Raw genomic sequence first — 25,549 nt, 5'->3', positions numbered from 1 at the left:
TTTAAGTTGCCTGGTCTGTGCTATTTTATTACATCAACTTGAGCAAAATAATACAAGCCTGAAGACATTTGGGAGAGAGAAAAAAAATCATATACTGAGCAAAGCAACACTCCAGGCTGGAGTTAGAAGCATTAGAGAACAAAACAAAACAAATTAAAAAAAGCCACGTGACACAGGAAATAGTCAAAGAGCCTTTGTATTTCTTTGGTGCTCAGAGACCTCAAACTCACAAGCATCTGGGGTGTGCAACCTCAAAGCAAAGTGGTCTTTGGGACAAAGACCCCTGGGAAGCAGTTGTCATTGCCCTAGTGCTCCCAGGACCCCATTGACTCACAGATCTCCTCTCACAACATACTGGAACGTTCTCTCCACACATCCACACACTGCTGGGTCCTAAGAATTCAGTTCCACCCACCAGGAGCACTGTCCCTTGGTCCCTGGAATCTGCTGTATAGAATTCCACAGTAGGGTAGCATACCTTGCCAAAACTTCCTTTCCCCAACATTTTGTGCAAGATAAAATCCTCAATTTTTAGTTTTATATGCAGAGATGGTCTTTCTGTGTTCAGTTCAGGTTCCGGATGATGGCATATTTTCTCCGTCCCATCCAATGGAGACTCCCAGGAGATTCCCTGAGGCTCTGAAAACGGCAAGCCAGTGGATAGGGTGAACATGGAGTGTCACTGCAGTTACTTAGGGTACCTGCTTTCTCTTCCACTTCCCATTCTGAGGCTCCATCCACAATAACTGGGTGGGGAGCAAAAGGGGGGCTTCTATAATTCAGGCAGTTTTAGTAACTCTCTGTGTGACAGTGAGGCTGGCAATTGGGACTTGGAATGTCTCTTTACCTAGACGATGGACCAGAAAATGGTTTGACTTAAATATTCCAACAGAATATCACATATGCAAAATTAGCAAGCTGTTAATAGTGTCAAATCATGGACAAATAGGGATTTTAATGGAATTTGAGGAACAATGATTCTCAATTGTTTCTGTGGCACACAGGCATAGTGGCATCAAGTTCTATATATTAAAGCGAGGGAAGAGAGAATGGAATTTAGCAGATGAGTGAAGACCTGATCTGTACCATTTCTTGCAGTCTTCAAGTCAAGATGGTGCTTACATTGATCATCCCTGGGATATGGTCTAGTTGACTGCTTGTAGATCCTTCCTAAATCAAATTCAAACTTTTCTTTAATTTTTTAATATCTATTTAGTCCCTACTCCATAACAGAAGAAATGTAGAAGAACTCCTTTGGAAACCTTCCCCCATAACATTACTTTAAAGTATTCTTTCATATTATCCCTCAAGTCCAAGGAAAATCTTTTATAATGTTTGCTGAAACTATTTAGGTCATGTGGTTGTGTCTTCTCAGAGCTACCTTTGAATGCAGGCTTCATAAACTTTCAAAATAACATAAATGTCAAGGACTTTGGGCCTGGTCTTCTTTTCTTTTCTACCTTTACATATCACAGAAAAATCTTCTGGACATAAAATAAAAACATCTGTGATATTTTCACCATCATGCTTCACTGTACATTTTATTTCTGTACAAACACTTAACACTGACTGAAAGGAACATTCTAGAGTCCTAAGGAAATATTTATAGTTGTTTCTTCCACATCTATCCCATTTTTCCCCCCTAACTCTCACCTCCTCACAAAGGTGTGCTGGCAAGGTGAATTTTGGTTTCATTTCTAAGAAGCAGGAACGTTGGTGGATAGGTCTGTAATCTTTACAAAGAAAAGGATCCCCTATCAGATCTGGTAAACTGAGAACTTCAATCCAGGGAGTGCAGGTTAAAGTTGATGAAGATAAGGTATCAATATGGGATAGGAGATCACCAGAAAAACTACCTCTTTTTCCAGGTGTTGGTAAATATGGTGGCCTTGCTTCATTTTTGATGGAAGATGGGAGACCAATTTCAACTGGACCGTCTCTGAAGATGTGTTCTGAATCTCTTAAGCAGCGAGCCTAGATTACAAACAGAGAGTCAGGCCACCCACTCACCCACAATTGATGGGACGGCTCACTCGGCTGTCTATGAAGACCAAAGTCACGTGAGATTTCTTAATACACAGAACAGCCAAAACTCTTCCTCCCTTCAATGGTCTTTTAGGATTCCTTATTGTGTGAGAGCTTATTTAACACACCAGCAGAATGTACATAGCTTCTTCACTCTGGGATCTAAATGGAATCACCCATGCTCTCTACATCACTCCATGACACATAAGAAGAGGTCAATGGAAAAAGAGCATACAGAGTCAATGCTTTGCTTTGTAGAGTTTGTTCTAAGACAAGGAAATTCAGTGAAGCCAAGGAGTAGGTGACAAGGCAAAAATTGTCCTGGACTCAGTGCTCTGAGAGAATTCTACAGATGATTCTAGTAAATAAGTATTTTCTTTCAGGCTATTACATAATCCTAATATGTAGGTATAAAGCTGGTGATCAATGCTCAATAATTTTAATGAATTTGTTTCTGTCCCTGCTCTTTGCAAGAAAAAAAAATTAAGATCTTATAAAAATCCACACAATATAAATGCATGAACTCTCTAAAGGGGGCGATATGGTCATGGAGAAGGAAGTTAGGGGTAAAGCAATTTTCAGAAATACATTCCACAAAAGACAGTAGAATGAACTGGACATAACTTTCTTATGTTCATATATGAATACATGACCAATGGAACTCCACAACATATACAACCATGAGAACGGGAAATTATACTCCATGTATGTAGATACGTCAAAATATATTCTATGATCATGAATATCTAAAAAGAACAAATAATAATAATAATGAAGAAATACATTCCGCAAAGTCCTGCAGAGTGGCTATGGGTCAGAAAGCAGAGGACGGGAGCTGATGTGGGGGAGCTTATCAACTCCACACCTTCCCCACCTGTTGGGTGCTCTCAATCATTGCCAGAGCTTCAGCCATTAGCTTCTGATTGATACCACAGAGGTTGGCGACCTTTGTCTGGCATCGATGATGGACATTCATGCCACATGCTGAAAGGAAGAAAGTGGACAGTGAGCAGGAGGGAAAGAACTGACCCGGGGATGGGAAATGACTCCCTCTTGAGGAAGAACCAGGGCCTGTCACTAGGGAAGAAGGTGAGTGGTCAGGACCACAGCTCCAGGCACAAACTGATGTTGGTTCTCCCTGACATTCATGTGAAATGCTGAAGGAGAACTGTCTGCCCTGCACCAGGTCCAGTCTGAGCTGGTGCAACCCTTTTCCTAGCTGGACTCTGCCCTCTAGGCAGTCTCAGCCTGTACAATGGAAACTGAGAGAAGGTGTGTGTGTGTGTGTGTGTGTGTGTGTGTGTGTGTGTGTGTGTGAATGGTGGGAGTGGGAAGAGGAAAAACGGCCCAAGACCATGTGCTCCCATCAGGGAGAGGTGTGTTTAATGAACTATGAAACTTGGTGACAAGGAGCTGATGGGGCCGGGACACAGCTCTGAGTCCTGGCTGGTGGGGGACAGCCAGGATGACTGTGTCTCCTGTAAACAGAACTGAGGGCATGGTTGAGCAGGGGCCCAATGGACTTCAGGTCACTCACAGGAAAACATAGCATTTTATTTATCTCTAAAATTCATTTGAGGCTACTAAAGTGAAGTCCTTTTGTTGGAACAAAGAATAACCAAAAAAGGCTGGAACATTTAAGTCTTAAGGTCCTTTTACTTGTCATCTTATTCCCTGGGGATACTAGAAGGCAGTTTTCTATAGAAACACAGGACTCCAGGAAGCCACACTGTTTGACATCCCTACAGCCTGGCCAAAAGACTTAATGAAGTCAAAGTGCCTCTTCCCGTCTCCTGTTCATGTCCCCTGTCCACCTCTGCCAGGCCCTGCACAGTATCCTCCTTATGATCCTGTCCTCAGGATGTCATTTTTCTAAGGTCCAGGAGCTTCTCTACTTTGATCAAAAGACCTTCTGAGAGCTCAGAAAATTTCACCCTATGGCCAGAGCCAAGGTGAAGAAAGGCTGAGGTTTAAGAATGTCCAAAGCTAACCCGACCTGGTTAGAAGAAATCAACCCACAGGCATCTCCAGTGCGATCATTTTGCTTTCTAATTATGGCAGGCAAGTTAGTGAAATATTATTTGGGGTTTCTTTTACTCCTCAAATGGGTTTCCTTCTCTGGTTCCCCCTCCCTCTTCTTGTTGGGCCACCTCTGGCAGGAAGCCAGGCTATATTACGTCATTCATTGTTTTAGGATTTGAGTGAGTGGGGACTGAAGGCTACTGGCCGAGTTATCTCTGAGAAGGAGGAGCCTGGGCAAGTGTCTGGGAGGGAAAGAGACTATAAGAGGCAAGTATCCCCACACTTCTCTTGGGCTTGGGATGGGAAGGGGAAGTAATTGTAGATCCAGGAGCAAAGACATACTGTTTGCTGGCTCGCAATGCCAAAGGAGGTGGCACCTAGAGAGTGCACCCAGAAGGACTGGGCCCAAGCATTACAACCTAATCTTTGACAAAATCACAAATGCTCCATGAAGCCACAAGCTTAGTCACTGTGGGCTTGGATGGGGATATAACTGTAATAGCTGGGTGGTAGAGGCCATTACCTGGTTTTCAAGTTCCTACATACATGAATCCCCAAGTCTTGGGCCATGACAGGAAGGACATAGGACCCCAATAATTATTAGAGTCCCACTTAAGTGGATTTCAAGGTCAACGTTGAATTTCTTGCACACACGAGTTAATGGCTTAAATTTCAGTCTATGATAGTTACAGAAGGTAGCTCAGAGAAGAGGGACCAGTGTTTTCCTTCATCTTTGTAAGTCACATAAGACATTATTTTGACTTTCTAAAGAAAAGGAAAGAAGTGGGAAATATATGATCTCTGGTGGGGAGAATAGCATGTGTTGGTTGCAGCTGCAGGAGTGGACACTGTGTGACCTGACTCTACACAAGTCACCTGCTCTGCAAAGGCTTCTAGTAGGTACAAGGCACAGACCTAAGGTTCTATATAGATGTCCGGCTCTGAGACCTCACGAGTATTCTGAATCACGAGTCCTAAAAGCAGCACCATAAAGGACCAACTTCCACTTTCTGACCATGCAATCCTTCTTGGAGTGTGTGTGTGTGTGTGTGTGTGCGTGCGCGCATGCCTGCACATGCCTGCACAGGAGCACTTTTAAGTGTGTAAAGACAAATATTGCATGATGTTATTGATTTTAGAAAACTCAGATTTTGCTTTTGAAAAATCTTACATATATATATATATATATATATATATTTACAAACTCCAGCTGATAGAACTCTAGTCTCACATACTCTTTGGTTTTGTAAAAGTGTCTAAGTAGGATATTTTTACAATAGAATTAGGCAATGGGACCTATAAAATCATGCAAATGTTAATCTTATCTGCTTTTTGGAACATTATCACGCTAAAAGCTTAGCACAGTGATTGCTATCAAGTGGGTGTTCAACAAATACAATGTCTCTTTCATCTTTACTACTTATGCCATTCCATTGACATATACACTAAAAATGTAGGTGACATTGTGACCTTCCTCACCTTGAGTTTTAAGTAGCTCACACTTCCTCTTATAGTGTATCATAAAACAAATAAAACTTTTAAAAAACTACAAACTATTATTAGTCCCAGGGCATATGCATAGATATAGCCACAGAAATCCATCTGAAGCAAAATCTTTTATAAATTTTAAAATCTTTAATTTGGTTAAGATGGCTTTTATGGTGGTGCTCCAAATTCTGTATTGTTAGAATGTCTGCATTGGACCTGTTTAGGAGGTGTCAGGGTTTGACTTGGGTGGCCCCAGCCACCATCTTCTTACTCATCAATGCAATGCAAGGTGAAATGGTAAAACTTAGATTGGTACTTGTCTCCTTAAAATTGTAGCTAGGTCCATGCTTGTCCCAGATGGGCACGGCCATGAAGAAAGGCCATTGCTCCCTCTGTAACATCATAAATCTTTGTTACTAACCTAGCAGGTGGTAACTGGATCTCTGTGGGCGCAAATAGTTCCTTTTGATGACTATTTTCATGGGAGTTAATGTGGAGGGGGAGAAGACAGGATAAAGGCTAAAGGGAGTCCTGCTTAAGAAGACGTATTCTAAAGAAGCAAGAGTAGGATAAGGTAAAGGAGGAGGAACAAAGAACTGGAGAGGGAACAGAGTAAAGGGAGATGAAGATAAGGGCCTATGGAGGAAGGAACAGTTTAGGGGGCACTAAAGGCAAGAATGGAAAAGAAATGGGGAAGAAAAGGGGAGGGGAGGAAAGGGGAGAGGAGAGGGGGTATAAGAAATGAGGGAGGGGAGCTACTTGAAATGAAGGTGGGAGGAGAGAGTGGGGAAGGAATAGAATGGAAAGAAAAGAATGTAAGAGAAAAAGAACAGAACCAAGCAGAGGGTGCCAGTGTGAAATAATGCCAAGGAATCTCTGGGGAGGTTCTAAACTCTGTGGTCAGCCTGCCAGACCAGCCATGCCTCAGCAAGTGGTTGCTCAAGCTCCCTCGAGATGAAACCTGACCTTGAGATGGGCCAGTGAGCATGAGATGATTCAGGTTTCTGTTTAAACAGTTGGGATAATGGGGCATTGCTTTTCACCTATGGACTTTTCCATAATTTACTATATAATATTTTGCATACCCATGTATTCTTGAATATGTGTATAGAGAAAAGCATGTAAGTGGCATTTTGGAGCTATGAAGGGGTTTGACTACCTGTGACTACCTCTGGCTGGGCACTTGGAATTCACAGCAGTGGCTTAGGGGTAACTCAAGAGGAGTTCTTCTGTGCAGGACCATGCATTAGCCAAATGGATGCCTGGATTTGTGCCTTGGTGGCATGACAGATGGAGTCTCACTAGACCTGCTGAAATTGGCCTGGCTCAGTCCAGAACCCACAAGGAGATAGCAGGGGATCAGTTGGGGTGAAGTGGAGTTTTTGGTTAGAAGGATCAGTCAGAGGAGAAATGCCATCTTCATTTTTTTTCCCAGGGCTATGGTATAACATAAATCCATGGGGCCAGGAGCCTTCACCTTGAACCTGAGCTGTTGTGTGTGTTTCTTGGAATATAAAAATGAGAGTGTGGCAAGGTAGAATGAAAAGAGCAGCAGGGACCTGTTGTCCCAGGAATATGTGTTCAGATCACAGCCCTGGCAGGCCCGTGCGGAAGTCAGTCATCTGCCTCAGTTTCCTCCTGCTGGGACTCACCGTCACACTTGAGGCCTTGCCTTGCCAGCCCCCACAGTAGAGTCCCACAGTGCTCACAGAAGGTTGGGCTCTTGTAGTTGTAGACTTTAAATCTGTGTGGCATGTCAATCTTGAATCTCTCCTTGTGAAACTGAAAGAAAGGCAGAAGGTGAGACCACATACATGTCCCTGGGTCCTAACTTTCGATGCCCTTACAGATACTTTAGCATAACTAACAGTGACTGTAAAGATACCACAGGCCCCATGTGCCTTTTAACCACCATGTCAGACCTTCCAGTCCTATTGGAAGAAGGCAGAGAGCGGTGGCTTTTTCAGGCCAGGGGCAAGCTTGCATCTGCTCTTGTGGGGACCCACAGATGACATCTGAAGCATCAGCAAAGACAGGATCATTTCAGTAAGAGGGGAGGGAGGTTATTTATCTAAATGGAAGTAAGGAAATGCTGCTTCCATTTAAACAAAGGAACCTGCCCTTCCTATTTTAATATAAATATTGACTTTGATTTTTCAGTCCAGAACTAGTGCTTCACTTGAGGGGGATGTTACAAAATGCTGCTCCTTTGGCGGAAGCAGGGGCTGACAGCGTGAGGGCCTGCTGGGCACAGCATTTTCACACCTGTTCTTCATACGATGAATAGTTTATATTGCCCCAGGGATTCGTGAGCCATTGGGGTTAACAGTGATGCTCATGATTTGAGACTTTCTAGAGAAGCCAAAGGCATGAAGTAAAGGGAATAGGCATGGGGGCGGGGCAGATAGCAAACTGATTGGATCACACAAAAAACACATCCTGGAAGATTGAGATGTGAATTTTAGTCCCTGCTCTGCCACTTACAGATGAACACGGACCAGTGAATCTTTTGAGCCTTAGCAGAATTATTTGCTCATATGGGATCATTCCCTTCTAGCTCTAAATTTTACAGGAAATTCTTTCTGGAAAAATTCACTTTGCCTTCTCTGTGCTTGCCCCTCTGCTGAAGAAAATGAGACGTCAGGGAAGGTTGACCTTGTCAAACTCGTGGACTCTGAGCTCTGCTCTCCAATCCTGCTTTGGTTTAATTGTCTTGCTTTCTCATCTCTAGGATGATTAGTATGAAATATGATATGTCAAGAGCTATGTAATGTTTTGAACAACTAATAATAATAATAATAATAAAGATTCTTCAAATCCACCTGTTGCAGTCTCCTCTTCCTCCCTCCACCCTAAGACTCCACTGAGGACACAAGGGACTTATGGGGAACTCTCTGTCTATCCACCAACTGCTCTGAAAATCTACCCTCATTGGCATAAACCTTGTCTGACTCCCTTTCTGTTCAAATTGGTGACATTTCCCTCTGTCCATCAAGGACCCATCTCCACATGGGCTGGGACCCCTTTTCTTCTCTTAAGTAGACTTGACTATGTTTTTGCTTGTCTCTCTCTCTCCAGCTTCATCCATCTCTCCCTAGCCATGGGAGTATCTATCTCCCATGCCTGATTGTCTCACTTCCTCTCATCTACTGGATGGTTAGCAATCTTGATAATGATAATATTATAGCATGGTTGTTTCCACATCATCATCTTCCAGTCACCCCAACACAGCCAGTTGGGTGAACACCTCCACACACCTCGGACATTTCTCTGATCCACATGACCAGATGTGGATCACCACATGACTCTTATTTTTGTCAACATCTTAACTGCATAGAACACAGCTGCCCCATTTTCTTTTGGGCTCTGTAATTTCACACATTCGGAAGGTAAGAGAAGTTCTCTCTGAACCTGGGTGTTTTCTCTCTCTCTCTCTCTCTCTCTCTCTCTCTCTCTCTCTCTCTCTCTCTCTCTCTCTCTTTATCTATCTATCTAAATTCCTTTGCAGAGCCCTCTTCTCTTTATTCCCTCTCTAGGTGATCTCTTAGGCAGCTTAATAATAGTAATAGTCACTCACAAACTTAGGGAGTTGGACTCATGTGAATCCCAAGCTAATAAAAAAAAGTCCATCTGATATTTCCACCTGGAGTCCATTGGAACCTCAGATGCACTGTGTCCAAAATGGAAATATTCATTTCTCTTTTCAGATTGCTCCTTTGGTTCTTATCCACACGGCCGTGGTTCTGTTGCTCCACCTCAGGCAGAAGCCAGACCTTGGGCATCATGCTTGTATCCTTCACCCACTCTTTGGGCAAATCCAGTATTTCTATTATCTCCATATTACCTAATACTCTTCTCACTTTCCTCTATCTTTGTGGTCACCATGATGGTGCAACCTCCCACCTCCACACAGTGTGATTCATCCAATCTCCTCCGGTCTGACCTTCATATCCCAACACATATCTTCCCTGTGCATCACAACATAGACTCCTAGGACACATCACATGACAGTCTATCACTTGTCCAGGGTCCAAAGAAGCCCCGCATGCTAGATCCTGCTAAGTCCCCCAACTTTGTTTTCCATTCTCTCTGGACCTTGCAGCTCTAGCCATACTGACTGATTTCATTTTAGTTTCTAGGATATGCTAGACTCTTCCTCTGCAGAATCAACCAGCCTGTCTGGAACCTTCCTCCTGCTGTTCACACAATGGGCTCCTATCAGCTCTCAGTTTAGATATTTCCTCTCTGGGGGAGTTTACTGACCACTCAGTCCAAGCAGACCACCTAGTTGCTCTCCATCCATGTATCTTGTTTGCTATCTCCATGGCACTTAACATAAATGAAAACTAGGATAGCTCATTTATTATTTGTTTCTCCAATTTTGCAGGAAGTCCCTGCACCATGGCTATGCTGTACGTCATACATAGCGTAATATCTTCCACATAGAGATACTCAATAAGCACTGAATGAGGAAGAAAAGAGTAGATGAAGGAAGTCAACATATTTCATAAAAATAGGCTGTTTGACTTTCTAACTCAGGTTTCCTTCTCCATGATATAAATATCTAACTTGTCTTAAGACCATACCTCAAAGTTTATTCTGAAAGAAATATTTATTTCTCATCATAACTGTCCTTCTCTTACTATCTCTTCCTAACCATATGTCTATATTTTATAATCATTTGTCTTTATTGAATTATTAACTGTCACTTCTAGTTCTAGATGCCACAGGGTTGGTTTTGTATAATTAAAACTATGCTTTGGGGCACATATTATTAATTTTTTTTCTGGAAATTAAAATTCTTATTATGTTTTTCCTGTTCTTACCTAGTTTTGGTAACTTGGTAAAAATCTCATTGTTGAAGAGGAAAATGTTTTAGAGAGATTGATGTTTATTTCTAGGCTTAAGGATTCAAGTTTAGGAATTATCAAAAAGAATTAGCAGGCTGTAAAATTTAATGTCAGGATAAAATCATGACGCGTCAGACGTACATACCATGGTTTCTCGGCTATTGATGGCTGATCCTGTGCACTTAGCTATGACTTTATCGATACACTTCTTGTGAATTGCTGCATTACATTCTGAAAATAAATAATCACAGCATAAGATTTTCAAATGTCAAAGAGCAATTCAATAAAATGAACATCGTCAGTACAACAGAAATCCTTCTTACTTACGTCGACACTGGTAGCCCTGTTTGTTCAGACCCCTGTAATAAAGCACACGACTGACTTATTTGGATGTTCTCATCAATATCAGCATCAGAAACATTTCAGAGGCCAATGAGAGTACATGGTTTCCCAAGGTCATACAGCATTTCTCTGATCTGTAGCCCTGGTGAACCATTTGCCAAGAGTGATTTTTTATTTTAAGCTGCTTGGTTAAAAATTTGATAATTCAATGAAAAAGGAACTGGTAATTTCCTTCATTTTTGTATCTTACAAGCAAATGAGGAGATTACCATGCTTGATCAAAATGCATCACAGGATCCTAGTAGCCAATTTCTATGTCTTATACTTAAAATCATTATCTCACCTTACTTATTGCTTCACTCATCTGTTGATTTTGTTTGTATGTAGATGAACAAAGACAGCTGTAACGCATTTTATTTCCTCTTTCTGAGTGAGAATATAGGCAACTAACAAAACTTGACATTTAGGCTGGTTCCTGAGTAGCACTCATTATCAGAAAGGAAGGAAGTTCAAGTGATTAGAGGAAAACAGGCTAATGAAAATCCGCCCCAATCTGTTTGACCTTTGGGTGCCCTGGTTAAGCAGGACTTGTGCATTAACAGATTCTGCAGTAGCCCGAAGGGAAGAGCATCCTTTAATAGGCACAGATGCTGAGAACACAAATAGGAGTCAAGTCTCCACTCTACCGTAGCCTTTCCCATGTGGTTACTGGGGCTTAAACTGCTCTCTGAGGCTGTTAAGACACCCAGGAGCCACATAAGCAGTCAAGGCATTTGTTGCCATGGGAAAGAGCTGCCTGTTGCAGATAGCACCCGTGGCGCTGGGCTGTTGAAGTAGCAGAGGTTTGTCAAGCTGGAAAACTGCTCACAACAAAGATACCACCCTCTTCTGTTCCTTCTGTCTTTCCCCCAGAAGCCTCCCATTCAGTCAGAAATTAGGGACTTTTGCCTGAGTGGCCCTTGCTTGGCAGGATTCCCAGCGGCTCTCATTCAGGACTTGCTCCCACTCATGCCCCTACAGCAAAGCAGACACAACAAGCCTTGTGGATTCAGAGGATGCAACAGAATGTAAAGCTTGGAATTAAATGTGGGGTTACGCTACCAGACAAATTCGTGGCAGACAGAGCAAAACGTGGGTTGTGGGAAAAAGGTGGCAATGAATTCGTGGCACTTGACATGGTGGACTTTGGCCTGTTTGATGGCTCCTCGGCGGTGATGCAGAGCAAAGAAGCCTTCGGCCTCAAATTCACTCATGTCTTTTGTGTCTGTAGAGAGAGAAGAGGGGACAAAGTGAAATTTTTTGCTCTATGCAGGGCATAGGTAGGTGGGGAGGGCGGGAACTGGGTGAGGAACAGAAGTGGACAAACATGGACACCTGTACTAATAAAACCCCAGGTACTTATTAAGGCAGGTTAAATACTAGGCTTTCTTCCTGCTTTCTATACTATAGAAACATCACCCTGTGAGTTACTGGAGAATCACAGTGAAGTTGGAATGCTGGCTCTGTCCTTCACTGCTCTTTGACTGTGTTGAGCTATCCTCTTTCATTTTTTTAAAACAAGAAACTGGAACTTTCAAGTCTGTCTATAATTCTGAAGAACTATGGGGTTACTGACAGAACTCGGGAGCAGCATTTCTGAGGGGCCAGGATTCTTCACACCTATTTATAGACAAGGTGTTTTGCTTTGGATATTAATTGTCCCCTAAAAAGCTCATGTGTTTGTGAGGGAATGTTCAGAGGTGAAATAATTAGATTATAAAAGCTGGAACCTAATCAGTGGATTAATCCATTTGATAGAATAATAATTTGATTGGACTAGGCAGGCAGGGAGATGCTGGAGGAGGTATGTCACTGAGGTATGCCTCAGGTATGCCTGAGGTATGTCTTTGGCTCTTCATTCTCTCTTTCTCTATCTCCCTCCTGTCCTCACTTACTGGCTGCCATTAGTTGAACAGCTTTCCTTTACCACACCCTTCCGCCATGATGTTTTACCTTCCTTTGGGCCCAAAGCTAGGGAGCTGTTCAGCCATGGACTGAGCCCCTGAAATTGTGAGCCCAAATACACTTTTCTTTCCCTAAGTTGTTCTTGCCAGATATTCTGGTCACAGAGATTGACAAATATCTGACAAATACCAAGGTTACAATAGACCAAAGGAAGCTGTTCAGCCTTTTGTGTGAGGACAAAATAACTTTTGGAGGGTGTTTATGTTCTAGTTCCTGATGGCCACTATGATCTGATAAGCTAGTTATGTCTACAGTGGTCAGTGTGGCAAAGGCCAGAAAATTAATTAATGTCATTTTAAAAAATGTTTTGGTAATCCTGTGTATTAGCTAGTTATCTACAGCAAATCATCAAATTCTTGTATATTCAGTTCATCCTGAGCTCATGGATATTGGTGAAGTTGCTTTGTGTAGTCACTGTCTACAGTGTCCCTTGCCAGGTGACACCTTCCCAAAGGCTGAAGTGCTCTACGATGGTCGAATTCTGAGAATACCCAGTATGTCCCTGCTGAAAGCTCAGGAGACCAAAGAACACCAAATGGCAGTGGTTGTTAAAGAACACAGGGAACACTCCAGCAGGTGAGGGAGAATGACAGGGTGAGCAGTAAAGAAAGAGCAAAAACACACCATCACTAAAATAAGCATCACAAAATGAATGATTATAATGCCTAGAATCATAATTTTATAATAGCTTGAGGATTTGGGATAACTTACTTTATTTATTCTATTTGTATATATACACAAATTGAAAATTAGTGAGAATAAGGGGTTCATTATATTTCAAAAGTATACAGAGTTAACAATATGGAAACTAAAGTACTTCCATTCTGGCTCAGCAGTGACAGAGATCTGACAATACACTTGAATGTCCCTGCCAAAGTCCCATTCTAACAGTGTTTGGGCCAAAAAACTCTTGGTAGACAAAGGAGGGCTGTGTAGGTGGAGGCCTTTCCCCAGGAATCCAGCCAAGTCTCAAAACACATTTTAGGACTCACATCTTCCCTACAATGGTTTACAGGTCTGTTTTATGGCAACCCTCATTTCCTAGACCCAGAGAATTCCAGATTATCCTCTAAACAGCTCTGCAGATGGGTCATAATATTTTGCCTAATACTTTAAGGCTAGGTAATGTGGGTTATTTTATTTGAAACTAGGATGAGAATAAGTTAGGCTTGGTGAATGAGAGATTAAACTAAGGGTCATTGAGTTAAAGTAGAGAAAAAGTGATTCTAGTTTAGAAATTTTAAAAAAGAGAGATTTTTAAAAAGCATGACTGGAATGGTTGGTGTGGAGAGCCTGAAGCATTATCTTAAATATCTAAGTTCTTTACCCCCAACTTGTTTGCCTTTTCCTCCTGTACCCCAGTCTTCACCAGTCCTATCATTATTTTCCCAGTCTAGCTACTTTAAGAAATATCTTCAACATTTTCTCTTCATTCACCTTTCATTTTAAAATAATTATCAAGCAATACAATTCTGCGCCTACAATAGGTGTTCCCTTTCATGAAATCTTGCTGCTATCTTTTATTCTTTTCAACTCTTTTATTTTCTATCTATAGCCAAACCCTTGACTGGATGCTTACCACTTTTCCAGAGCATGAAGAAAATTTTATAGGCCCCAAATGTTTAAAAAATAGAAAGTATACTCTCCCCATTGAGCATGGCTCAATCTATGCACTGCTCTCTCAAGCCCACCAACCTCAGGGCTAAGACTTCCTGCTGATTTTGGAAGGGCCAACTGGTCTACCATGGCTGGCTTCTTTGAACCTCCCTATCCATGTCATGTTTTGCTCAAATCTTCACTTTTTTTCCCTCATAGAAGGATTTCTTCCTTCTCTGAAAAATCTTAATTCTGCTTCTTCCTAATTCTTCAGAACTTTCTGGAATAAAGGCAACCCATACTGATCTCTTGGTTAATCTGTACTTAAATAAATTTGGAATATAATTAATATAATGGTTTAATCTGCACCACTTTTCTAATCTGGGTTTACATTCCCTGAGTGTAAGATCTGAATTCTTTAGAAAACTCTTTCTTTATACTTATTGTATCTTATTTTGGTACTAGGGATTGAACCTAGGGCTTGCTCATGCTAAGCAAACCCACCCCACCGAGCTACATCCCAATCCAGAAAACTATTTCTTAGATATAAAAACAAGCATTCTTAAAAGAGAATGACATCGTATATGTTTTATCTTGTTATCAATAAGGGATTATCTAATTAGTAATTCTATAATATTGGTTGTTAAAAATTAGACTTTTCTGGTAAACAAAAAATTTGGAGATAGTGTCTCAATTTGAGCCTAGATACAAAAAAAATTAAATATTATCAAATCTTATTCTTAAAAACATGTTTCTGGGTTTGTGTGATTATTATTCATAAAATATTGTTGTTTTTGCCCCACCTGAATTTGCTTCTTTCATTCTAATAAAACACTGAAGTTCTGTAATAACAGGAGGAATGTTCATGCAATTGCATCTCCAAGCAGGAATCTGTAAATTATTTACCAAAATTACTTTCAGTCCAATGGAGGACTTTTTTCCACTTTACACTGGACTCTGTTTTGAACTAAGGGGGAAGTGTAGACTTTCTTTTATTCAAGGAATTAAATGTTATTGGTATTTATTTCTGTACTTTCACTTATTATGCAAAGAGTCATTCAGGTACACCACGCTCACTTTATCTCATTTAGCCAATTCAAAAACAGTGTCATTACATTCACTCTATATCTTCAGAGTCTGAGGGGCTAGGGTGGGTGGTAGGGAGAAAAGTTTTTCCTCCTCAGTAGTTTTTAAATTTATTTTTAAAAGAAACCTTATTGTAGAGAATTTCATATTATGCACAACAATTTCTATAGGTGGTTTTCAATTCTCCAGCTTCAACAGTGATCAGTTCGGGGCCACTCTCTTTCAACAGATCCCTGTCCATCTCCCTACCTGTGCAATGGCTTATTTTGAAGTAAATCTATAGCATTTCAGCATATAACTATAAAAGAGTAAGATTAAAAAACATAATAACCATAATATCATATCACACCTAAAAAATAATAATCATGCCTTGATATCATCAAATACCCAGTGGGTATCCAAATTTACCCTGATTGTGTCTTGTAGTATTATTCTTTCCAATGTATTCTGTTGAGTCTGGACATATAAAGAACTATATGTATTAGGCAAAGGCACTAAAATTCTTTGAACTAAAACTTATTTTTTATTGGTACAGAATGAGAATTTCTAATTCAAAAATATAAAATCCAAAACATTTCAAAACCTGAAACTTTTTGATCATTGATAAGATGGACCATGTGGAAAATTCCACTCTATGAAACTGTATCATGCACAATATTATTAAAAAGATTATATAAAATAACCTTCAGGCTATGTGTGTAAATTGTATATGAGGCATAAAATAATTTCCTGTTTAGACTTGTGTTTCCATCCTTGAGATATCTCATTTCAGATATGCAAATATCTTAAAATCCATAATAATCCCAAACTTGAAACACTTCTGGTCTCAATCATTTTGGATAAGGAATACTTAATCTGTAGTTAAACTGATTTTGTATATTTCATTAACTAGTCTTATCATCAATAAGTTCCCAGTTCATTCCAAGGTTTGGGATTTCATGAAGAATAGCATTTGATTCATTTAAGTAGCACAGACAGGCTGTTACTGGTACCTAGCAGACTGTGCTTGTATATTTAACCTCTGTGATCAAAGACTGTGTGTGACATGAAACAGAAACTTTTTTGCAATGCATTATTTTCCCTTTTTACCCTTCCTTGTTCCTAAAAGAATGTGAGGTGACTAACTTTAAGCATTAGCATTTTACCACTAGTTTTATGGAAAATATTATTGGTTTCTTACGTTGTATTCTACTGTGATACCTTTTTGTAGAACACTATCATATACAAACATTATATCCACCCATAGCAACACATAAAGACAGCCATTTATACTTACATTAAATCTCTAAACTTAAATAAAGACAGATTATAAAAGCACTAGGCATATGAATTCATATAATATAAAAATGCTGTAAATGTTTTATATTCAAATGATACTTATTTTTGTATTTATTCTATGTTTATCTGGTCTGGATAGTTGTTTTCAGTTCATGCCAGAGCACCACTGGAAATTTTAATAAAATTCCTTAGGTTTCCTTTTCCTCCTCATTCTTTTCTATGATCATTGCAAAAGTAAAATAAGTTGTACTTGAAGAAGGCCATGCCCTCCTCACCCCCACACAGGAAGAAGAAATGTCACTTGCCACTCATTTCCAGAAAGTATCTTGCATTCATTAGCATTCGTCCTTGAGGTTTCAGCTCTAACTGGTTGAGAGAAGGAGAGAAACATCAGTCAGAATGTGAAGCCAGCCCTGAGCTCAATGACATCATAACTGGCTAGCTGGGTGATGGCAGGAGATTCCCAGTGTAGAAACAAACATGGTTTTTCTCACATTACTCCTTCTTGTTATCATCAGAAGAGGGGACAGCTCTTGCCTTTATCCTAACACCTCCCCTTGGAGATGCATTACTTACTAGATATCATTGCTCATTAGAGATAGAAATTTACATAAAAAAGAAACAAAATTCTAAAACAGATTCTATTTGGTTTTCTTGCCTTGTGATGTTGTTCATTGAAAGAACTGCAAGAGGGCACATGTGGGTCTTAATCATGACAAAAGCACCTCACATTCCAGTTCTAGCTCTCTTGGAGGGAAATAGGTCTTTTGGGGGAAAGTTAAATCCTGTAGACCCTCTTCCCTTTACCTGGGATGCACATCTAGGTTAACCAGTGTACTCAGTGGCAGCAGCTTTCCTCTTTGACAGAGTAGAAAACTGCTTCTTTGGATACTGCACTAAAGGAAATTTTAATCAGATTATTATGGGAAGGGATTATTATATATAATATTATTATATTATTATTATAGGAAATACCTATCTATCTATCTATCTTTATATACATAGATATGTATTTCCTTCAGTACAGAATCAAGTATTACATAGTGGATATATGCATTATACTGGATATGTACATATATGATGTATGTATATTTTAAACTGGATTATATATAGTATATGTATAATATATGTATATAATAATATAGTAATAATTTCCCATACCAATCTAGTTAAAATATTTATATATTATATGTAGATATAATGTATACACATAAGTACATACCAATCTAATTAATGTATGCAATATATGCAACATGTACACATACAATGTATATGCACCATTTTATAAAGGATCTTATGTAATGTGGGCACATACAGGAGGAAAAAAGGGATAAATCTGACAACATAAGTACTATTAAAAACATATTAAATCATCATACTATGCCATTAGTAGACTAAAAAGAATAAGAAAGAAGATGCATCAGAGGTTGTTATTGATCATCACGTCCATGGGTTAACTAGTATAAGTGAGAAATAGCAAGAAACATCCTGTTGAATCTAGGGTCAAATCTGAATCTTTGCTAAATAATTTCTGGGCTGCATGACCCTGTATAAGTCATTATGCCTTAAAGATCTCTGGAAAATGGACATAATAACAATATCTGCATCACAGCATTACTACTATTAGAGTTTTATGATAAAACAAAGCTTGCACTACTCAGCTAACTATAAATTTTCATGCAAGCTTAAAGAGATTAATGGAGAGAGAGATATTTTTGGGCATCAAGTGGAGACACCATTGCTCTATGGTTTGTGGAATAAGAAGTTAAATGGAGAAGAGCAAGGAATGAGAAGCCCACCCAAAGGAAGTGGTGAAAGTCAGAATGAGGTGACTACAGCATTATCAACATTCAGGAGGTAGTACTGATGGAGGAAATCCAGTCAGGCAACTACTGGAAAAACAATACATTTAGAAAGCCATATTTTATCCAGTCTTGGGGAGGGAATGGGAAGTGACCATGCACAGGTTCCAGCCTTGGGAAAGCAGAAGGCAACTGTCATTGTGCTTTTAAAAACACAACAGTATCTAGGGAGATGAAGGCTAAATTTGAAAAAAAAAATTGTTTTTCAATAGAGAAATTTTAGGAAAGCAGCTCATAAGAGAAACAAGGGAAAATGTAAGTTCAAAACAATCCGTTGGCCTTTAAAAAAATAAAAGCAGACTAAGAAATAACGGCGGGGGCGCAAAGTTTAAAAAAGGAAAAGGTTTGCAAGTTGGTTAAATGAGGCCCTTAATGACACCATATGCTTGTGTCCAATAGTCCTTGACTATAAGGAAAGTAAAATATCTGATAAGAGGAAAATCAGCAAAAACAAACAAACAAACAAACAAACAAAAAAACCTAGCCACAAAATCAAATATAACTTGGAGAGAAACAGAAAGGCAAACCTCATATAAGTGCAGTCTAATTAATAAAAGGGGGAAGGAAACCCTTCTTTATCCTTCCATTCATTGAGAAAGATTCTGGAATAGAATGTTATTTTAAGAATTTGAAAGTTGGCAATTCTTACCTTGAAAGATAATTGGGTACAAAGTAGAAAATAAATGGGAAGGGGGCTAGGGGAGGGTTTGGTAGCTTCTCTCTTCTTTCTCCTGGTCATGTCAAAGTTCCTGTGTTTCAGATCAAAATGGAGACCCACATCTCACCTGGTTTGTGCAAACTCCTTAACACTAGGACAAACATCTGTAACACTGTCCAGTTCTAGATTTAACCTTTTCTTGCTTGCCTAAGAAGGTACCCCAGGATGCTTTTTGTTCCATGATCCCTTTCTCCAAGCGGAATGCAGAAACACTCAATAGATGCTGCTGAACTACATTACCTAAATATATCTAAGCTTGGGGACCTTTAAAGAAAATCTTGGCATATACTAGATTACTTTAGTGGCAAAAGCAGATTTATATGCTTTTCTTAAAAGTATGTTTTTGTTTGTTTGTTCAAGATAAAAAAAATACAGAACTGATACAAAAATGTAGTGTAGGCTTGTATCATTCCCATTTGAAACCTGTGACCTAAAAACCTTTTGGGTGTGTTTCTAAAATCTGAGTAATAGCAAGAAGCAGAAAAGCAAGATTCTCTTCTTTGGCATAAATAAAAAAATATATTTGAAAACATTTTTGGGGTTTTGAATCACCCAAAAGCAGTTTTTAATGATTTATTTTATGTGCTCCAGAAATTTTCATTAGAAATTTTTATGCATTAGGTTTGTTTGTTTATTGATTCATTAGTTCTAATCAGTTATACATGACAGTAGAAAGCTCTTTGATTCATTGTACACAATGAAGAATTTTTCACTTCACTGCTTGTGCATGTTTATTTACACTTTTATATTTTATTTTTTCTTTGAACAATTCTAAAAATTTGCTAGCCAGTTATAACCTAGGTTTTCCAAAACTTGGTATGTTGATATGAATTGTGTATGATGCACTTCTTTGTACAAAGTAAGTTAAGTGACTTCATGATGACTGAAAAAAATTTACAGGGATCTGCAAAACATGGATAGAGGAGACCAAACACTTTGTTCTATATGCTCAAATTCAGATATCTTGACAAGCAACAGTTAGATTTCCCAATTGAGGGGACTTTGTGATATTCCCATGCTTGCCCTAATAGTTACAAATCCATAAGAGTTTTTCATAGCCTAAGAGACCGTCTTCATCTTATGCGAAGATTGGAATACGTCAATATGTTCTATAGTCTGTCATGAATTATCACCAATGAGTAAGTGGTAGGGAATCTGTTTACCTAAGACCAGTGTAATCCTACCTTCAGGATGATGGAGAAATTTTGAGTTAGTCATCAGCTAACATGATGGGTGTACACTTTAAATGAAGCTCATGGCTCTGACATTTACCCATATTTCCGTCTTCCCATTGTTCTTCCTGCATCTCTCGGCCAGCGAGTACAACTCTACGGTGGTTTCAGATATAAGGTCCACATTTTTGCCTTTTACAATGATCTGCATTACTCGTCCCTTGTTGATATGCGCATCAAAAGTGCTGTCCCAGGGAGGGTACATGGTTGGCTTTTTCTGGATGTACATCTGCCCATTTTCTAGGGGAGGGAAAAAAAAAAGATATGTTCTCATTGTTCCTTTGAACAGCTTAGGAGAATAATTCAAGTCCACAGTGACATCCTTCCCTCTGCTCCCTGGGATATGTGATTCTGTTGTGAAGACAAAAACATCACATAATCAGAACAATCTAAGGCAGAATGAGACAAGTTTCATAGTCTAGTTGCAAGATAATACCAACACATTAGCCTTCAAAGTCCAATGTAGTTCATGCCTTAGACTGGAAATGTTCCTTTCAGCAGTTTGTTGCTTCACTTTGTGAGTGAAAATCTGAGAAAATAAATATTCAAAAAGTTGTTTCCCTTTTGAGACCCTCCTTTGTTAACCCATGAAGACTTCATCATATGATTGATTAATTTCTTCGACTTCTCATAAAAAATAGTCAATACAAATTTGCTATATCCATCTGAGAGACACAGTGCCTTAATTTAAGTTTCTAAAGAGCATTCCTTGGAAAGAATATTTAAAATCTTCCATTTGATATAAATGCACTGAGACAATAGCCCTGGAGACATAATGAGGCATTATTTCCTTCTCTAATTCTTATTTATTTATTTATTTGTACCAGGGATTGAACCCAGGGGTACTTAACCACTGAACCCCATCCCTAGTCCTTTTTATTTTTTATTTAGAGACAGGGTCTTGCTAAGTTGTTTAGGGCCTTGATAAGTTGCTGAGGCCAGTTTTGAACTTGAGATCCTCCTGCCTCAGCCTCCTGAGCCACTGTGCCTGGCAGCACCTTCTCTAATTCTTGAATGAAGGTGCGTTTTTCATTCACTATGTACCCTAAGTAAAAACCTGACAGGCACCCCAGCGAGGTGGTGGACTTGGTCCATGGAGCCTGCAAAGAAGACTGTGGATGTGTGAGTGAGGAAGGTAGATGGGAGGACGTTCTTGTCATGGTAAGGAACAGGAGCCACGGCCCAGACGATTCCTTTCCACGAAACTTTCCCTGAAGCCGTTTTGACATAGCTTTCATCCACAGAAGATCTTCTCTAATATTTACTTCTTAATCATTTTCAAAACAGAAAACTGAAGCCGAATTAGAGTGTTAGTTTCTTGTGATAATAAATACATTAAGTGGCATATTTAGCAATTCAGAGATATTGATAAAGTGAAAAAACATTTCTACAGGGACGCAAAGCAGATTTAACTCCTGATGGCCTCTTCTCTACCATGTACAAGGCTAAACAGAACAGACACTTAGCATTTGTTAAATTAATATTTATTTCTGAGAGTATTCTAGGAGTTTAAAAAGCTGAAACTTCAAATTTTAGGTAAACTTGACTAGTAGAGATATAAACTATGACACTGCTAAAGAAGGAATAGGAAGGAAAGATATTTATGGCTTAGTTAAAATAATTAACTGTAGGTTGGGCTGTTTAGAAATGAACAGAGATATTAATGATCATAGTAGCAATTGACTTCCACAGATTTACACCTTCCCCATCAAAGAATTCTTTCAATTATAATCATTATCCATGCAAAAAGAAGGGCAAAAGTCTCCAAGGCAAGCCATTTTTTAAAATGTGTTCATTTACTGGGTTTGTAATGTCCTACAAAGAAGACCAGAACCAGGATTGTGCTTGTGCAAAGCGAGTGTTACCATTTTCAAAGTCTCATTGAGTGGTGGACTGTTTGTCCCTATTCCATTGACTCATCATAAAAACCCAGGCTCATGCCCCAAAGATTGGAATGTGTTTAAATTCTATGGGAGAAATACTTTAATAACATTCAGAGTAATTTCTCTTCAAAACACAACCAAAACCAAAACACATTGGAATGTGTTTAAATTCTATGGGAGAAATACTTTAATAACATTCAGAGTAATTTCTCTTCAAAACACAACCAAAACCCAAACCAAAAATCTTCAAAACTTCTCCAAACTCCACAGGCTAATCTTTTGGGGGGGGGGGGAAGACAACTCTATGTTCTTTTTTCTGACAAGGTCTTTTGATCCACATGGTTGATTAGACCAAGTTCAAAGGCAAAGCCAAAAGAAGGAGGGGGAGAAGAATTCAGCTCCCAGGAGGCAAATGTCAGTGAGACCTGAGGTTATAAAGAGAACTGGATCTAGGAGACCCATTAAGTCAAAAGCGCCTTTGAAAAACTCAGACATTTTACACTTCAAAGATGTCTGTGACATTTGAAAGGTTTTAGGTTGGGAGCAAGTGGCATTCTCGCTTTTAACTAAACAGGAGAGAACTCTGGGCAGCAGGGAGAGCGAGATGATTCAGACCATCTCTGCAGCTTTGATGTACTCTGAGTGGCTGGAGGGACCAAGTGAGCCAGAGAGGGGAAAGCCTTTGGTTGGGGATGGGAGCCAGCATGGTCATATGGAGCCCCAGAATTCTGAGCTGTGGTGTCCAGCTGCAGGTGCCCAAAGTCTGAGTCAGGTTGACTTTGCACCTGCAGATGCCACCCAAATAGGCCTTTTTAGGACGTTGTTACATAAAATAACACACCTCTCTCTGTCCCTTTCCCTCTCTCTCCCCTTGTTCCTGCTTAATTTTCTTCAGAGCACCTATCATTATTTGCCATGTTATATTTTTGTTTCTTGTCTTTCTTCTATCATTACTGCAAACCTGTGTGCTTTCTCTTCAAAGTCTAGACTCAGGGAGACAGGAGAAGGTAGAGGGCCTGGGATGGTCTTGGGATATATAAACTTCCTCCTGTCTTTCCTTTGTAAAGACCATAAGAATCCTAAAATGCAGAGGCATGGATTGATACACAATAAATACTGGGATCAATTCACAATACACAACACTGGGGTCCCTACACAACAGGATTGTTTGAGCAAAGGTCTAATCACAAAGAAGGAATCTTGGGTGGCTGACACACTTTGCCCCCTCACCATGAACTGATTGTAAATATTCACCTTTGACAAAACATGACTCTTCTTCAATTCACAGAAGGTACTAATTAAGCACAAAATACCATAATGTGGATTCTAAGCACTAATGATTCCCCTAATCTTCCTCTAAGCTTAGGCAAAAAAGCAGCAAGCAGTCTTTAGAGTTGATTGTGAGATCAATAAAGAGTAGGTAGTTTTAATCTATCTGAAGTCATTTAAGGCATTATCATCAAAGCTTATCAATATAGGTTATACATATCTATTCCAGCTCTCACTAGATTCTCACTGGATTCTTTCCCAAGAGTCTCCTCAACCCAGCTTTCTCCTTAACTATGTTTATGTGGAAAAAAATAGTACGGAGAAATAGAGCCACCAGCGGGTCATGGGTTCTGGCTCAGAGTCCATCTCTAAGCATGTGTCCTTGTGAAAGCACTTGGCTTCTCTGGGCAATAACATCCTGAGCTGCACAATTCAGTTGACTGAAGGTGTTGGACAGCCTTGCTTCATACCCAGTTCCTCACCAGAGTCACCTCCTCAGGCACCTCCACCCCCTACCCTGTCCCTCTTACCTGATTCAACGTACTCCTTGACCAGCACCGCGCAGTAAGGGTTCACAGCCTCGCCCTGGCAAGACTGGCAGGACCCACAGTCGAAGTTGGACAAACCGATTCGAAGAAACGGTGACATGGTTGCTCCCTGGGAAGTGACAAAAAACAAAAAACAAAACAACAACAACAAAAAAAAACAACAATGCTGTTCAGGGGCTGTACGATGTATTTATTTTTGGTGTCCCCTCTCCACTTAAACAGTTTATCACAGACAGCCAGAGCCTCAAATGGGTCCACTATCCATCTGAGCAAAGGCTTTTATTTCCCCTTCTGCAAAGTAGGGACTGGACTCACCCCAAACCACAGCCTGCCTCGCCATAGGAAGAGGCTTTCTGGACATCTGCTTCCAACCCCTCTACTGAGAACAACAGAGAGTGAATGCCAGTCAATCTAGCGAGTCATGCTTAGTGGCTGTGGACTGAAGTCCAGGCTCTCCCATATTTTATTTCTTCGGTTATTCAAGTCAGTGCCCAAGAAACAACACAGTAATCAGAAAATGAGTTTATAAAGAGGGAGTCTATTTTAGTCACACTAAATATGACACCGCAAAATTCTTACAGGGTCTATTTCTGTGTGTAATGGAATTGGCTCAAGGCAGTTAGCAGCTGATCTTTATTTACTCTAGATGTTTTCAAAAAGGTCTGCTTTCTTCACTTACACATACACACACACACACACACACACACACACACACACAAATACACACAGAGGAAATAAGCCTTTGAACATTACAAACTACTTAAACCCTGAGCCATTGACCACTGTGAAATAGTTGTCTTGTTGTCTAAGGATAAACAAAGTGCTTCATAAAATAAACAAAAACAAAACAAAACCAAAAAACCCTCATAGAGATTCTGGTGAAAACCATTGTTACCATGCTGGCTACAGATTCCAGGAATCTCATCTGCCTCTTCATCTGATGTTCCGGCCACAGGCTTCAACTCATCACTTTTCTTTTTACCCTGCTTTTCCACAAGGTCCCATTAGCCTGAAACTATCAACTGCTATTCAGTGAAAAAGTTGGTCCCTCCCTTCCTCTCTCTTCTTGAACCATCCCAGCCTCATGAATTTTCCCAAGTGAGTAAAAGTGAGTATGGCGCGCTGGCTACCTCTTCTGCCTTTGTATGGAGGAAAAGACTATATGGAGTAATCAGAACCTAGAAGTGAGAGTCAGTGACAGAACAGGAAACTGAGCCTCTGATAGCTCATTTAGCAAGACCATGAACCATCTCAAGAGCTCTGGGTAATTTTTGAGTTCATAGACAAATTTAGGGGCTCTTGACTGGCACTGTTAATTTCAGGGATATTAATGCAGCCTTAATTTC

At 39.8% G+C, this 25,549-nt stretch overlaps 1 protein-coding gene across 1 annotated transcript in view; it reads right to left on the bottom strand.

Annotated features, from left to right (window-relative positions):
• Positions 1-24,559, bottom strand: part of PRKCQ (protein kinase C theta) — a 74,036-nt gene extending 49,477 nt beyond the window's left edge. The window contains exons 1-11 of the mRNA XM_081298415.1: positions 24,541-24,559; positions 24,186-24,312; positions 20,544-20,743; positions 16,997-17,057; positions 11,829-11,991; positions 10,713-10,744; positions 10,531-10,616; positions 7,188-7,317; positions 2,900-3,009; positions 1,857-1,974; positions 479-639 (exon numbers count right to left, since the gene is read on the bottom strand). Coding sequence (XP_081154541.1) covers positions 479-639; positions 1,857-1,974; positions 2,900-3,009; positions 7,188-7,317; positions 10,531-10,616; positions 10,713-10,744; positions 11,829-11,991; positions 16,997-17,057; positions 20,544-20,743; positions 24,186-24,312; positions 24,541-24,543 — 1,191 coding nt within the window. The 5' untranslated portion in view covers positions 24,544-24,559. The remainder of the gene's footprint in view (positions 1-478; positions 640-1,856; positions 1,975-2,899; positions 3,010-7,187; positions 7,318-10,530; positions 10,617-10,712; positions 10,745-11,828; positions 11,992-16,996; positions 17,058-20,543; positions 20,744-24,185; positions 24,313-24,540) is intronic.
• Positions 24,560-25,549: the final 990 nt, after the last annotated feature.

Source organism: Spermophilus citellus (assembly GCF_964194105.1).
Source record: "Spermophilus citellus genome assembly, chromosome: 6".
NCBI classification, from domain to species: domain Eukaryota; kingdom Metazoa; phylum Chordata; class Mammalia; order Rodentia; family Sciuridae; genus Spermophilus; species Spermophilus citellus.
The sequence above is the reverse complement of the archived record's forward strand: the minus strand, read 5'-3'. Positions and strand labels throughout refer to the sequence as shown.